At 43.3% G+C, this 16,102-nt stretch overlaps 1 protein-coding gene across 1 annotated transcript in view; it reads right to left on the bottom strand.

Moving 5' to 3' along the window:
* SLC12A8 (solute carrier family 12 member 8) overlaps positions 1-16,102 on the bottom strand; it is a 58,399-nt gene that overhangs the window by 6,388 nt on the left and 35,909 nt on the right. Inside the window, exons 7-11 of the mRNA XM_085310209.1 lie at positions 14,858-14,945; positions 10,406-10,552; positions 5,079-5,763; positions 4,175-4,272; positions 1,914-2,031 (exon numbers count right to left, since the gene is read on the bottom strand). Coding sequence (XP_085166335.1) covers positions 1,914-2,031; positions 4,175-4,272; positions 5,079-5,763; positions 10,406-10,552; positions 14,858-14,945 — 1,136 coding nt within the window. The remainder of the gene's footprint in view (positions 1-1,913; positions 2,032-4,174; positions 4,273-5,078; positions 5,764-10,405; positions 10,553-14,857; positions 14,946-16,102) is intronic.

Here is a 16,102-nt window from a genome sequence, read left to right as displayed (position 1 = left end):
TTCCCACTTCAGAGAGGAGGAGATTGATGGAGCCGTTCAGCTGACCTGACCTAGGGCAGCGATGGTCTCACCATTCCCTGTACCAGCATGAGCTCTTGTCTGACCCTACGGGAAACTGGTTTAGCTTACTATATTAACACATTTTTTTTCTAATTTCTTCAGTCAAGTTATTTTTCTGAACTGGCTCACTGCATGGCTAGAAAGTTGCCAGAGCTGTAGCAAAGGTAGCAGCAGAAGTATGTGGAAGGAGATGGAGGCATGGCAGCACCAGCTTAATTTGCCTTAAGCTGTTGGGGAGAAAGACAGTGGTGAAGGGACTTGTTGAAAATCCCGGAGCATTTCTGTGGCACAGCCAGCACTCCTAAAGTCTTTAGCTTGTTGTCCATCTATAGCATCTCTCAGGTCAGTATCTCTCAACCTTTCTAAACAGAAGGGTCATTCCATCTTTTGGAGAACAAATTCATGGATCTTTTGATCCAGTGTGGCCATAACAGGACTTTCACTCACAGCCAAATGAAAATCAGGCTGAGCTTTGAATATTCCTTTCTTATATTTTGTTTGCCCTGCATTGCTTTGCTGTATGAGTGGAAATGCAAATGCAAGAAAAGACAAGAAAAAAAATGCCTTCATTTGCAGCCATTTTTCAGATCACCTTCCAGTATCCTCTGCACACTCACTGAGAATTTTTTAAGAACATTTTTGGTAGATACTTTAAAACCAGACTGCAGAGATACAAAGTAGTGAATATATAAAAGCAAAAAACCCTCAAAAATCGTAAAGTATTATTAGTTTTTCTTTAGTATATGGGGCTGTCAAAAAAGTTGTTAAAATGAAACTTACACATAATATTTCCAAAGATGCAAAACAGCAAGTAGAAAGTACCATCCACAATCTATCCCACTATCACATACAGACATACAGAAATCAGCTGTAGTTGAGAGAGAGACAGTGGTGATTAATACACTGATGGGTCCTGATTTACAAGTATTTGTCAGTTTTTCACAGTTTGGTTTTCAGAAATTTAGTATCTAGTAACCCAGTGTCTAAGAGTCTTTCATCTAAATAAACACAGGTGGCTTTTTCTAACTTGTGTAAATCACACATGAACTCAGGTTCCTTTGACTTTTCTCATCTCGGCTTTTTTGGGTGCAGGACATAAAATTGCACATACGCATGTCGGTACCCTATATACGTATGCATGCGTACGTACGTGCGTACACACACACTGTGCACATCACACTCTCCCTCCAGAGCCATACACCAGCCCAAACCACTTCTGCACCTCTGCCAAGGAGCTGCAGACTCTAATGAGCTGCTTTCTGCATGTGCTTTGCTACTTAATTCTGAACTTATTTAAGCCGATCACATGCGCAGACCTTCTTAATGCCCTTTGCCTAAGACTATTTTCCCAGATTACGTTCCTAACATATTCAACGTGCTTATTTCTGGAATCAAAAGGCTCTCTTGTTTTGCTGTTATGAATGCTGAGATTTAATAAGATACTCATCATAATTCCCACTTTCATTAAATTTTTCTCAGGTGGATTTAGATTGATTAATTAAGTTTATTAAAATGTATTTACAAGAGATTTTTCTCATTGCTGTGATACATTTACAATCTGTCATCTCTATTAATTCTTAGTATCAGCACCTCTTTTTGCATTTAGTAGTACAAAACAATAAAACAATAAACACCATCAAACCCATCAAACTAACGCTAGTTACAGTAAGAATTAAATATAAAATTAAACATTCAGATACAAAAATGTATTACAACTAGCAAGGAAGCAAACTCYATCATTTGCTATGTGTCACCTGCATATTAAACACAAGAATCTCAATTCCTAATTAACTTAAATTAAAACTTAATGAATTTTTAAGCAGATTTAATAGTGCAGGAAAAAAAAAACTCACCAAGGGGAAGTCCTGGACTGACTTGGCCAATGTAGAAATACAGTATAATTGCCGCACCGAGGCTAACAAGGGTGTAGATCCACTGAATGACAAACATTATTACAAGAGACACAATCGCCTGTTGAAAATACAAGTTTTAGGGTTACTCCAGAATATATGAGATAGTAAGTTAGTAAGTTACTGCACTAACAATCCTATTTCTGCCAAATCCAGAGGCTACGCTTTGCTTTTGCCCTGCTCTTGTGGGACAGCTGGCAGGTCCACGGATGGTGAAGGAATATTCACATTCTAACACAGCCTCATGTAGGTTCAGCAATTTATTCTTGAACTTTGCAAGGTGAACTCAGGCTCACACAAAACCTCTTTAATAACTGGGGAGCACTGGCACTTTTCACATTATGAGAGCATCAGAAACTGCTTTTTTTTTCTTTCCTAAAAATGTTGAACCTTATATTTTTAATTCATCCAAAACCAGTGCTGGGATAGTATCTCTGCACCACCATCCTTCTCTGGAGCACTATGTAGGAGAGCGAACCGTCAGTGACCTGGGATGTGGCCACTCTGCACTATCACAACAACAATTTCCTTTTAGGTGTCTCCTAATAAAGCCCCAAGACAGGAGCTTTAGAAGYGAGACTGTCCTTGCACCACACCTGCTGCACCACTGGATCCCATCTTCTGCAGCAGCTACTGCTCAGGTGGATGTTTCCAGTTCAGTTGTTGGTGCAGCTGGACCCCCAGGGAACCACGTCATCTCCCTCCTGCAAAACGCCCCACAGTGCATGGCTTTTTGGCCACACAGAGCATTTTCACCAAGTATCAGAAAGGAACTGGGTATGGTGTGGCTGAAGCTTCCTGGTAATGAGCCTCCTGCATTTTAGGGAGCCTTGTTTGGTCTCACTTCTAAAAGAGAGACGGCACGAATTTACACCATCATCTTCAGCAGCATGGAGGTATCTTTCAGTGAGCTACCTGGAGTCCCAGAGGCAGCGTGGCTTGGGCCTCAGGTCTCTGCTTGTGCTACTCCAAACTACTGSAGGTTGTGCTGTGTGGTGGGCTCAGCTAGGCCATGGGGAGCTCCAAGCTGCAGTAGCCGCACTGGTCTCAGTTTGGGAGCATGAAGGCGCATCCAGAGGCTCACCAGTGCACAGSTAAGTTTGATTCACAGCCACAATTAAAACTGACTTTCAAGGGGCATATGCATGAGGGCATAAGTATCATCTTCATGGATCAAATTAGGAACAACTTCCCATTAGCAATATAACAAATCACTCATTTGCAAATGGACAGCATGGAAAGAAAGAGCTGAATGAGTCAAAACTGCCACAGCTGATGAACCTCAAAGAGAGAAGGCAGAGCAGAAAGGAGCAAGGGTGAATAAATGCATCTGATTTTGCTTCTATGATTTTTTTTTTTTTTTTTTTTTTTGTTTTGCTGATCCCTTCTCAACTCTGTTACACTCTCCTCACAAGTCTGAATATTGACAGGAAACTAAATCTGCTTTAATGAACATGTCAATCATTTCTTTACAGAAATTCCCCTGTGGTCGTACAGAGCTGACCACTCTGAGCTCTGTGATGACATCTGGGAGTCACATTAGCTACTGAGCCCAAAGACCAGCACTGGCAGGCAACCTCTTAAAGACATCATCACTAGATAAGAAACTCTTGATATTCACCCCACCCACCACTCCGCAATCCAGCACGACATTCCTCCAGTAGTTGGTTGCTGGCAGCAACAGCAATGAGCAGCTTGAGCAGCATGATTTGAAAAGTAGGTGTCAAATTCAATTTGAGGATTAAATTAATAGGGTTCAGTGTGTTGTTCAGGGTGTTTATTATATTTTACACAGAGCTATGAAACCATGCAGCAAAGCCATATGGTTCATTCATTATGCATAACTGACCTCTTCTCTGTTATCTGCCCATTAATCAGTCTTTCCAAGATGAACTGAAATGTCCTAAGCTCCTCAGTGTCTTCGGGTAGATGCTATTTGAAAGTTATTTATTCTTTAAAATAACATGCTAGAGGAACTTTCCTTCCTCAAAACGTGGAATTTTGCACCCAAGGTGTTTGATCAGGGGTACAGGAGTTTTTTGAACAGATGAATGTATAGTACTTGAGCACTTAGTTCAGGTGATCCGGAATAATAGAAACAAAAGCTATTTTTAAGCACTGGAGTGTATTTACTCTGCACTAAGTGGTGAATTCCTTTCCATTTTCTACAATCACAAAGCAGTATTCAAAATAAAAGTACTTACACCAACAAAGGAAACCCAGTGATTGCAGAATCTGGAATAGAAGGATACTGGTATTTGCTGAATTCCCAGCTCAGGATTTTGTTGCTTTGCAGATAAATCTATTAAAAAAGGTGGGGAAAAAAAAGCGGAGATGTTAAAATTATTCTAGCTGAAATTCTAGCTGACAACTGGGTATCACAAAGTTTAACTAAAACTTCTAAGAGGAAGGCAATAAGAAAGTGCCAGGGAAAAGGCATTTCCAGGCCTGCTCTCAGTCCATTCTAAGACCATGTGTAAGTCCCTGCCTACCTGGGCCTCAGTTTCCATATTCACAGAAGCAGAGAAACAAGGCTTTTCTCCCTCAGAAKCGTTTGTGAAGTTGACTAATGTTAATAAAACTAAAGATCTGAGACTGTAAACTTCATATAAATATGCAGTATTAAAATATTCATATTGCCAAAAAGCAAATTCAGACACTTAGCTGTGGATGACGAATACCAGACTCTATTTGCAGCATGGGAATCATTTCATTTTGATAGTCAGTTTTTAACTCACATGGCTCCATCCCTCCTACCTTGCATCAAGACTAAATAAACCCCTAGATACACTCAAAATCTTTTTAATGTACAGCACTAAGGATGCATCAGTAGAATAATGAGTATACAGTAAAATCCTAGACTAAATATAGTCCTGTCTGCTTTCCTGCAATTAATCTCCCACAGGCAAATTACACTGGAACTTCTCCTGCGATTCATTTCGATGAACTCTCCCCTTACCTGTAATAAAAGATATTATCGCTATGAATCATTGAATGACAGCGCCGTATGAAGCTAGTTTCTCGCCCGCYCCTGGAAAAGCACCAGGAGGACAGAGGTGATAAAGCATTCCCGCGCGAAAACAGAGACGTCCATCCCTCAGCCTTTACCTCCCGCRCTCCGGCCAGGGGGACCCCGCGTCCCGCTGCGGAGCCGGTCGCCTTGCTCCGGCAGCTCAGGGTCCCGCGTCAGCTCGGAGCTCGCCGCAGGCGGCCAACGCGGAGCCCTCCCAGGCGGGCGGCCCTGCTCCGCGGGGCGCTGCGGGCTCCCTCGGCCGGGCTGCAACGTTTCACCGCAGCCGTAGCGAGCCGGGCCGGCGTTACGCTCGAGATCCAAGAGGAAGCTGTCCCGTAACGTTTGCTTGGCTGGCTTCTTTGTCTTCTTCGGTTTGACCTTTTGGGTTAAATCCTCGGCTGCCTCTTTTTTTTCGCAAGTGCTGGGCTCGTTATGAAACGGTTTAAAAAGCTGGTCCATGTCTCTCGTGAACTCCAGCAAAGTGCCATTTGATCTGCTTTGAATTATTCCGTCTGATCCGTAAGCGGAAGCCTTGTTCAAAATTAAAGGCTGGGAAGGGTGGGCAGGCCTCGAATTTTCCATCTGCATCTTTTCAGGCTTTTGCTGAATGTTGTAGCTCAAGGAGACAGAGAAATAGGAATAATCTACAGCAATATACGTCAACATGAAGTTGATGGTGACTATAGGAGCGAGAACATTCACTTGTCCAATGAAGACAAAAGCCATGGTGATGAGACTGGTTAAGCAAATTGCAGCCACTGGAGTCTTGTTTGGTCCTTTCTGGTCCATAAATAAAACAAACTTATATTGAAATTAATATTCACATACCCACCAGCCTTGCCGTCACGGATGCCCCTCTCCCTCAGCTCTGACAGGTGGCTACCTGGACCGTCTATAGGCACCCGCTTAGCCATGCAATACAAACACACACATCATCAGAGGCTCGTTGGCTTAGTAAATTAAACAAGGGACTGCTGAGCTCCCACCTCACCTCTGACACTTACTCAATGTTTGCCTTCGGAAAATTCATTAAGTCTCATTCGCATCTCTGTGGTAAAACAGCATCATTAAAGCAGCAATAACCCTTCAGAGTGATTTGTGRGGCTTATGGGAGGTCTGGGCTGTTTTTTTGGCAATAAAATATGGTAATTAGAGTTAACTGTTCATTTCTAATTTCTCTATGAGTCTCCACATTGCTGTCTATCCCTGTTTGATGCCGGTGGAGAGGTTTTTACTACCAGGGAAATGAAGAAAGATCTGCCTGTATAGAGGAATGCCATTTGTGCATTAGACACTTATGACCGTGCCCTGACATGGCGCTAAGCTAAATCCTTGGTCTTCTGGGATTCTGTGTTTGGCATTTCTCTCCTTTCTTCCACCAAAGCTGCATTGGCCCAACACCCAAAGATTAAGTAGCCAAGGATGCTGAAGGGCATGTGTCAGGAAGAGCAGCAGATGATGCCAGGCTGCAGGTGGGAAGGCAGACAACCAGGAGATATCCTGTTTATTCTTCTCCTCTGGGAGGCAGGTAAGGTAGGAAGAGGATGAGAGAGAGAGAGAGAGAGAGAGAGAGAGAGCAAAATGTGTTAGGCTGGCAGGACAGGGGCTGGAAAGACCAAACTATCAGCTCATGCACTTTAATCCCAAGTCTAATATGCCCTTCCTTTGACCAGTCTCTCTCTCACTGTTTCTGTATCTGAAATGCCTACACGGGCCACTTACAGGCCTAGCTGGAACATTTCTTACGATRGGGTAATGAATGAAATATGAAGCATCACAAATGTCAGACCTTGCCTCCTTTTAAACATGATTGCGATGCTAAGTGCTCATCAGAAACCGTGCCGAGCCCCCTTTGGGATCAGCGTTTGCCTGTGGTAGCCAGCTGAGAACAGGTCCTTGTCCACCGTTGAATCAACATCATACAACTACACCAGATTAGAAATCAAACATCTCCACCAAAAGTGCCTCGACGAGGGCAAGTCCCTGCAGCACAGGGCAGGCCTCAAAACCAGCAGTCAAAAAAACCAACCAGCCAACGAAAAGCAACAAACCCTACCACTGCCCTTGAAGAGCAGTGCCATGATTTCAACTGGAACTCTCCTGGCACTCAGTGAAGAACTGCTTTGACCAAACCTCTTAAAAATCTCGGGACAATTCCCTCATCAACCCAGTCAGTTGACAACAAGACAGTTCCCTTCCCAACACTTCCCAGTCATGCTCTCCTCAACTCCTGYTCCTCCCTTCTTCTTTAGCATTCTCCCTCCCCAGTGGGCCAYTGCCTTCACAAAACTTGCTCTGTGAGAAATACACAACACTCAGTCCTTGGTCCATTTCTCCTCCCTTTTCTCTCTRTGCCAATGGTGGCCAAGMTTCCTCCACCCCTGGCCAGAAAAGACAAAGCCACAGAGCTCCAGGGGAGGATGGGAAACACCTGAGTGCAGCCTGCAGAGGAAAGCAAGATGCGTCCCTGGGGCCCCCCATTCCAGCGGTAGGTGAGGTGGGCAGACAGATCCTGCAGTGACCCCGTAACATTGGTCTCAGCAAAAATTTGGTTCCCTCAACATCATGCAGCCTTACTGCTGCTTTTTTTGCGAGGGATGGAAAATGCAAGCAATTTATACTTGAGTTGCTGAAAAGCTCTACGCAAGCACTCAGCTATCCTCCATCTACTTCTCCATGACACGAGCCATCTACTTCTCCCCTCCAAATCTGTTCTTCAGTCTAYACTAAAATCACAACCCATCTTTCCTCATCAGTGCCTAGCAGATGAAATCCACCCAGGTACTACCTTCCCAAGTGCCACCTCACTGCCTGGCTCTCCCAGATTTTAGTCACTGGAGACTGGAACAGATCGTTAAGGACACCTCACTGCCTGGCCCTCTTGATTTTCAGTTACTGGTGGTAACCAGTCTACTGGGCAGATCCTTGTCACGGCACCACATTACTCTGCTCCACACACATCAATGCAGCATGGGTTTCCTGATCCAAAGCAGGACAATCTCATTTACCCCAGTGAAGAAAAGAACCCTTTCCTTCCCACTCAGATCAGGTATGTTAATGCCCAGACCATCACCCTACCGGCAGAAAACTAAAAGGGAACATGACAGACTTACCTACAACTCAGATGGGTGCAAGCATCAAAGAGGGAAAGGAATGGCTTAACAGATTTATGAGAAGGAAAAAAATTTGTCCGCATAAACCCAGTTAAAGAAAAGAGTCCCCATGTGCCATTTGGGAATCAGGAGCAAGCAACAGTTGGAGGATCACAACTTAAATCCTTTAGGAAGTGGAACACCCTTAAGGAAAGCAATAGAAAACCCACTGTTTGGAACAGCTAAAGCCGGAAGGAAGGAAGGCCCTGCTGCAAGGTTTAAGCCTCATTTGAACATGGTGTTGGCTACTGAGTGTTACCCTGACCCGGCTGCTGGATAGACAATCTGACTTAATGGGAACAAACAAATGAAAGAAAGGTGCTAATGCCAAAAAAATAAGTTACACGTAAAAAATTCTTGGACTTTCAGCAATCTAAGGAGAGATATTTTCCAGTACAGCAGGCAGGTACTGAAATTCCTCTGAGTTTTATGAGCGCTRCTTGTACAGTCCTCATCTCCAAGGACTTTTCAGTATGAAAAATTGAAACCACAGCTCTGCCCCTTTAGAACAAGCTTTTTTTTCCTGGAAAAGATAAACAAGAAATGCTTTAAAATATGTTGGTACAATTAAGTTTTGCCAACAGCATGGTATCCACAAATGATATTGACTGTATAAAGGCGCTGCAGACACAAGGCTGGGAAGGGTCTCTGCCACAGCCCAGTTATACCGACAATAGCACAAGACAGGGAACATTTTCCATTCTGCATTTTCATTTACTGTGTGTGCTTTTTTTTAATAAATACATAGCTCAAATGGAAACTATTTCTATTTCCACTACACTTATTTATTAATAGAAAAGGGGACCAGTTYTGGACCTTTCGCATTTTCACAATGAAATGAGAAATATGTCTCCAGGATAAATGCACAGGGTTCTCAGAAAGCATCTTAGGTATTAGAAAGACTTAGTGAGATAGGGAACAGATGGTACAATCTCAGGATGCCTCTGGCTCAGGTTTAACACTATAGAAAACAACAGTGCCCCTCAGATTAACTAGGACTGCGTTGACTACAACRCTTTAAAACATTGAAAAGAACTGATGTGGAACAGATTGTTAGGGACAAACTACATTTATTAACTCACCATTAATCAAATCGATTCAATATTCAGGGTGGCAGAGAGAAGCAAAGAAGGTGATCTGCCTTCAACTCCTCACCTCTTTTTAGAGCACCTCCCATGGTGGCACTCTGCCAGCGTAACAGAGTTGAGAGTTTCTGTCTTTCATGGAAAGACAGAAAACTATCAGAGAGGAGGAATCAACTTTGCAGTCTTTTGGCTAAATCAGTGCGAATTTGACAAGGGTTGCCAAGTGGAGAACAGCCCGTTCTGGGATAGCCTGATAAATATTCTCAGTAGCTGGGGGAGGGGGGCTTTGTTACTGCTCCTGCTTCTATTATTATCATTACTTTAATTTTAGAAAACTACTTTGAGAAATATAAAACAAAGTTTAGACAATGAGTATACTTATAAAACATTTAAATACATTAAAATATTCACAAATACCAATATTATAAATATTTTCCTCTATTTATAAGCTGCTCTGAAGGAGCAAAACATCTTAAGATTTTTCCCAGTTGCTAGGTACGGACATTTAGGTGATGTAGGTTATTTAGAGGGAAGGAATTCTTTTCTCTTTATTTAGAAAAAAAGAAGGCTGTAAAAATACTTTGTTTTGAAGGCATAGCCCAGGTCTACAATCCTTGATGATTGGTACTTTGACTGATCTCAGTGGAACAACTCATGTGAACGAGGATTACTTATTAGGACACGGAAAAAGCCTTTTGTCATATTCAAAGTAGGGCTTGGTTTCAAAGAATATCTAAAGCTTAGCAGCCCTGCAAATTAACCTTTCAAATCTATTCTTTCTCTATTATTTTTAGAGCATTTAATCTCATGTTACAAAGCAGCATCCTCTTCTCCAGTGTGCACAAACTCAACCCCCTGCGCTGGGACTAGCCACATACTCAGCTATGAGGTTACCAGAGAAGATAGGAAGATCCCAAATAAAAAGTTCAGGAAGGAAGGAAAAAACATATATACATACGTAGTTACAACCCAGTTCACTGAAGTGCTCGGACAGCAGCTGAAGCCCTTTGCCCTGAGTGGGAAGGCAGGGGAGAGCTAAGAACGGAAGGAGCCAGCAAGCGGTCCCTCCTTGTATTTCATGCATCCACCATCCCACGTTAGATACAGAGCAGTATCAGCTTCTTGTATCATCRATTTTTCTTCCAGTTAAGGCTTAACACTAACTTCACAGAAAGGATTACTAACCCCACGTCCAAGGAAGGCGAGCATAGGAATGACGTTCTCCTGGGCGATGCACTGGAGGATCCGGGGTGCTCCGTAGAGCCCTCCCATGCAGGAGGCTAAGGATGAGATATACAACCCCAGCAAAAACAAGAAACCCACCAAGGACACCTGGAAAAAGCAGAGGTAACTGAAAGTTGACTACAGTATTCTTTAAAAACCCCTGAGTAGTTTTAAATATATTTTTTTTAACGTGATTCATATATTTATAACTTTACAAAAGGAACAGAGTAAGACATGGAAAAGCAGGAACGTGGTCTGTGATATAAAGTGCAAGTAATTAATACAGGAAAATTATCCCATAGAAGTAATTTAATACTGAACATCCTGTACTGACAGAGCTCATATCCAAGAAATTCTTTCTCACTTGGAGCAAATGTAGCAAAGCAACAACTATTAGATTCCCCTTAAGTAACTGGAAGTGAGTTTATTTCAGGAGAGAGCACTTATATACAGAGAGCATTGTACAGGAAAAGCTACCCAGGGATCCAGCCATCCAAAACAGGAAGACAAGCCCCTGTGTCCCAAAGGGGAAAACCAATCATGAAAGAAAATCCACAGTAAAACCAAATCCAACTCGCCACTTCAACAAATGACATCTCAAGAAATACACTCCAAAGGATACAATACAATGACCTTATTTTCCTGTCTTCAACGAGYAAAGAATTTCCTTAAGTGAACATGAAACTTGAAAATCTTTAAAGCCCCAGTGCTAACAAGGCTGATTAGCGGTTTCTGGCTAGCACCCGTTCAAGCTACTCACGCAAGTGGCCAGTTTTTCCCGCGGGGAAGGAGGGAAAGGAAAGCTGCTGGCTGAACACAGCGTAGAAACCCTGTGGGGCTGCAACAGYTTGGTGAAAGCAAGGCATGATCTGAGACGTCTAGATACTCTGCAGACCAAACTSAGCTAAAGTCTAAGAGATATTAGGACCTTTCTTTTGCTTTACTAATAACAATTTTTTCAACAATTTTTTTACGGAAATGAGGCTTGTTTTCGAAGTGTCTGTCGAAGCAGTGCAGCCTTCCCCTGAGGAAACCTCGAGCATGAGTGCAGCCCAAGGACTCACGTGGGAAAGGCCGGGGGCGCAAGGCTTCCTCAGCGCTGCTGCTCACCAAACTACTTGCCATTTTATTCAGCTGCCTCTGACAAAGTCCTGCTACCTCCCAGACTCCCTGGACACCTTTTGCAGCTGCACTGGCATGCTCGGGGCACTGCACAGCGCTCTGCTGCCTGAAATCCGGGAGTCATGGCAGGTGCCATCTGGTTTTGCAGAGGACCCATGTGCCAACGTGGTGAAGAGTCTTGCTCTGCAGCACGGTGCCAGCACAGAAACAAAGTCACAGAGAGAGCACGCTGATGCCCTGGACTAACCATCTCTCTTTTGATTTCCATTTTCTCCAGTTGTCCTGACCCTGCACTTTTCAGTCACCATCCTTCCCACTTACTACATCACCACGCTTCCGAACTTGCTGTCACTGTCACTGCTTCATTTCTCCGACTCGTCGCACACCCATCTGCTCCGCTATTCACMTCTTCCATGTCAGCTGGAGAAACGAAATGTTCTCTGTCCGCCTCCTCAACCTCATTTTAGGCAAAATGGCAGGAAACAGGCACGGTGGGGTGTTTGTTTAGTATCTGGCTCTGTTGCAGGGATCTTAGATCCATCTGCCCCTTCCTTCTGCATCACTCATGGCTTCTAAAAGAAGGGCAGTTTTAGAAAAATGCTGGGCAGCTACTGAGGATGAGACAGTTGGGCCATAACGTACTTGATGAACTGAGCCAGAGCTGCTGGAGCAGAGAAAGGGCAGCTGAAATGTTTTGCTAGGTTATTTTCTGGTAAAAAGGTTGTAGTGGGAACTTGCAGAAATCATGTGTGAGTTGCTGTCCCAAATAGAAGCGTGTCCTGTTTCTACTGACTCCTGGAGGAGATACGAATGGACAATTTGCTTGGCAGAAAGCACAGGAACTGGCTGAAATACGCAATATATTGCTCACATCTTTGAATGCCTGGGGGTCAGCTATGTGAGGAGCGTGCTGAGGCAGACTGGAGGGGAAAACTTCAGTGCAGAGTTTAAAGCATCACTCGCTGCTTCTTGGGACATGGAAGTGCTCTGAATGTCTGTCAAGCAGAAATGAGGACTGGGCCCCTCTTGGTAGGTCCCCAGTGTCACCTGCTGCACGCCCAAGCAGGATCTCTAGGCAGCTGCATCATGGGTTGTGTGCAGGCTATTGAAAAACACGCAATACAAACATTACATGTGAGCGAGCTTTGACATCAGAGTGCTGCTGGGACCACGTTGTCCAGATCTGGGAAGGCACAGGCAAGCAGACTAAGGCCCAGATTCACCTACCCAAGACCTGCAAACCAACAGCTGCTGTGCCAAGGCTGGAAGCTAGCCATAAAGAGACTCAAGGCACAGGTAACGGAAGAGAACAAAGGCTAGATGGGGGGAAAAACAGAATTTTGGTCCACATCCATCCCATCTGAATGCAGTAGGGTGACTTGCTGGCAGTGCCCAGGAAAGACTGGTGGCAGAGGACAGCACCGCATGCAGGTCTCCTCAGTCCTGCATGTCCGTCGCTTCCACCCTTCCTCTCCTGGGAAATAAGGTCCAAAAGAGCACACTGCAGCTTCCTGAGGCCTTTTAGTTTCTGTGGCTGTTGAAGTCAGGTGTGCTTTATTAGCAGCAATTACAAAAATTTACATGTCTAAAGACGATTCAAGAGACAGCTGCCTTTTTCTTGCTTGTGAAGTCAGCGTGCCGCAAAAAAGAGATTGGATAAACAGCTATAAAATGCTTGCTGTTTCAAGAAAGCATGTAAAATTAATGTTGTGTTTCAGAACAGTACAAACTCCTACTGCTCAAATACATGCACATTTCTTTTCCCCATGAAACTCTACTTTTCTTGTGCATTTTATCTTGTGGGACTGATGAAACTGGAGAGAAACAAATTAGCAGGTATCAATTTCCATTAGACAAATGAATAGACGCTTGATCTGGGAATCTTACAAGCATAACTTCCTGCCCCTCTCCTAAAATACCAGCCCTATTTGAGAACTACTTGAAAGACGATCAGCTGTGCCAGGCTTCCTATATTATTTGAGTTGCCAAAAACACTTGTATTTGAATGTAGCACTTGACATTCCAATCAGGGTTGGAGGGGACGAGTCCTCCTCGCTGAGGCTGAGGAAAGCTTCTGTTGTTGGTTTTAAGCATACAGAGTATGAACACTTCGTTAGAAACGGCACTTCTGGCCTATTATAAGTGAAATTACTGTGTCTTGTTTTGTCTGTTTAATAAAGAAAGCAGGTTTTGCAAGGCAGAAAACGAGCCAAACACTCATTCACCTGTGACTGACAGAAATGRAGTGTTTGCATGCCCGACTTCTAATGAATTCTCTCTCTCTTTCCAAACAAAGTCATTAAAATATAAAACAGCTTGTAAGAAGTCAAAGCAGCAGCATGAATACATGGATTGCACCACTCTTCTGTACTGTACCGGGGAAAAGAAAACTGAATTTGCCTTTCTTGTTTTTGATATTTAACCCTACTAAGTATCTTCACGCTCTTTTTCTGGGAAGCTTTTCCATTTTTTCCCCTCAGGGGGGTTTGAAGTTAAAATGTAGCTTGAAAATCTCTTTCTCTTCAGCTGATTCATTTAAAATTACCTTTTAGTTCCTGCACTTTTCACTCACTAAGCCTGTCGCATTCACATAACAGAAACATTGCCTTAAAGAAGGTAGACTCATTTTTTTCTCCCTGTAATAGAGATAATTTTTCACCTTAGCAAAAAGTGGCAGGAACAAAAGTAGTGTCAAATATTGTGAGCACGGAATTTTGGATAATTCCATATTCCATTTAAGGTAAGGTAGTGACAAACATTAAAATCCTTAGCTCTGTTTTTAAGGCCTGCAATGATAAGGTTCATGCCTACAGCATGGCAAACCTTCTTCATGTACATACACCAATGTGAACTGTCCAGAGTTTAATAATCCTATTGCTCACACCGCAATTACAGTACATAAAATATGAAAATATAAGATTCCTTGACTCAGTAAAGATAAGCAGTGTGGTTTTTGAGAGATTTCAGTCTGGTCTGAGGGTTCACCAGTGCAACAGGATACACTGAATAAAATACAGCATTTATCATTAGACCACGTTTGCATATTTTAGCTCTTAAAGCTGTTACTGGGTGATTACGCCAAGATTCAGCATTACTGGATATTCTGGTGAATGGAAAGCTATTCAAATCAACCATATGCTGGGATTTGCAATGGGAAGATCCCCCTGAATCTCCATGAGAAATGGGTGCCCAGATTCTCCAGGCTTTTGGAAAAGTTTGAGCATTCAATAACACAGATGGAAATCTGAAAGCACCATAATACAAAACCACACTAAGTTATTACTACATTACCTTCTCAGCTATCATAAAGTCATAGCGGAGTGACTGACGGGTACAAACAGCTCCCAGCAAAAAGACAAAGACCATATATAGAAACCATCTGCAAATAACAAAGACAAACAATTTGTTTCCAGCAAGACAAAACCATTGAGAATTTTACCCACTAGCAGAGCCCAATACAGGCCAAATAGCTATAAGCTGAGCTTTCGATCCCTCTATATGAGCTATTCTTGCACATCAGCCTAAATTTAAGCTGTGCACATAACTTACCGACTGTAGTGCACGAGGGACAGCTACAGAGTGACCCATAGGGTAGTCCTGAGACACAGAAATCTGTGCTCTAGAGCATGCTCTTGGTGTGCACGTAAGAGGAATAACTCAATCTTGCGTGCGCACAGGTTCCCTGACCTGGCAGCAATGCTGAAGACCCCAGTGTGGTCCTTTCCAACCTTACTGATTCTATGATTCTGTGATTTACAGCCTCCACCTTTTGCCAGTCATGATCTCCTGTGATGGCTCTGTTTTTTTCCAGTGTTCAGCTGGAGGAATAAACTAGTCTATCTGTAAAGTCCAGACAGCAGAGATGTGAACAGCCACAGTCAATTAGTCCATGATACTTCTATGTTGTCTGAAATCCCTTAATTTGAAGAAAAACAAACACCAATTACAGCAGGAATTCCTCTCAATTAAGAAAGGCTTTGCTTTCTGTCTGAACTCGGGTACATAATTAAAGGTAGTATTTTCAAAAGTAGTTTAGGTAGCAACGAAAAGAGGCAGGAACCTCCTGAGGTTTTTTTAATACCTAACATTCATTTCCTGGGGAGAGCACACTGCTCTTAGATGCGGCCACCTCAGCTCCAGTGGCCTCTCAAGTGGGTAGGTCATTTTACCTCTCTTGACCCCATTTTCCCAAGTAATAAAAATCATATTTTCTTCCTCCCCCCCCCCCCCCCCCCCCGAAAGCGCTTTGAGATCAATAGCAAAAAGGGCCAGGAGTGAGATAGTATGATGGGTGATGAAACAACATGCCCCAGGCCTTCATGAACCTTATGTTCTGCTCTGGGACAGCCTGAGAGCAGTGGTGCAACCTCCCACCTGGCAGAGGCAGGGGGAAGGGCGAGCAAAAATTGATTATATCTGCATTAATGAATCTCTTCTCTAACCTATCCAGAGTAGGTGGCGGTAACGGATGATAATTTGAATGCGAGCCAGACTTCAATTTTCCAGATGGCTGAGTAATAAAAGGTTGATGGGAAT

This window comes from Rhea americana, unplaced genomic scaffold (assembly GCF_003343005.1).
Source record: "Rhea americana isolate MKP2758 unplaced genomic scaffold, rheAme1 scaffold_313, whole genome shotgun sequence".
Taxonomy (NCBI): Eukaryota; Metazoa; Chordata; class Aves; order Rheiformes; family Rheidae; genus Rhea; species Rhea americana.
The sequence above is the reverse complement of the archived record's forward strand: the minus strand, read 5'-3'. Positions and strand labels throughout refer to the sequence as shown.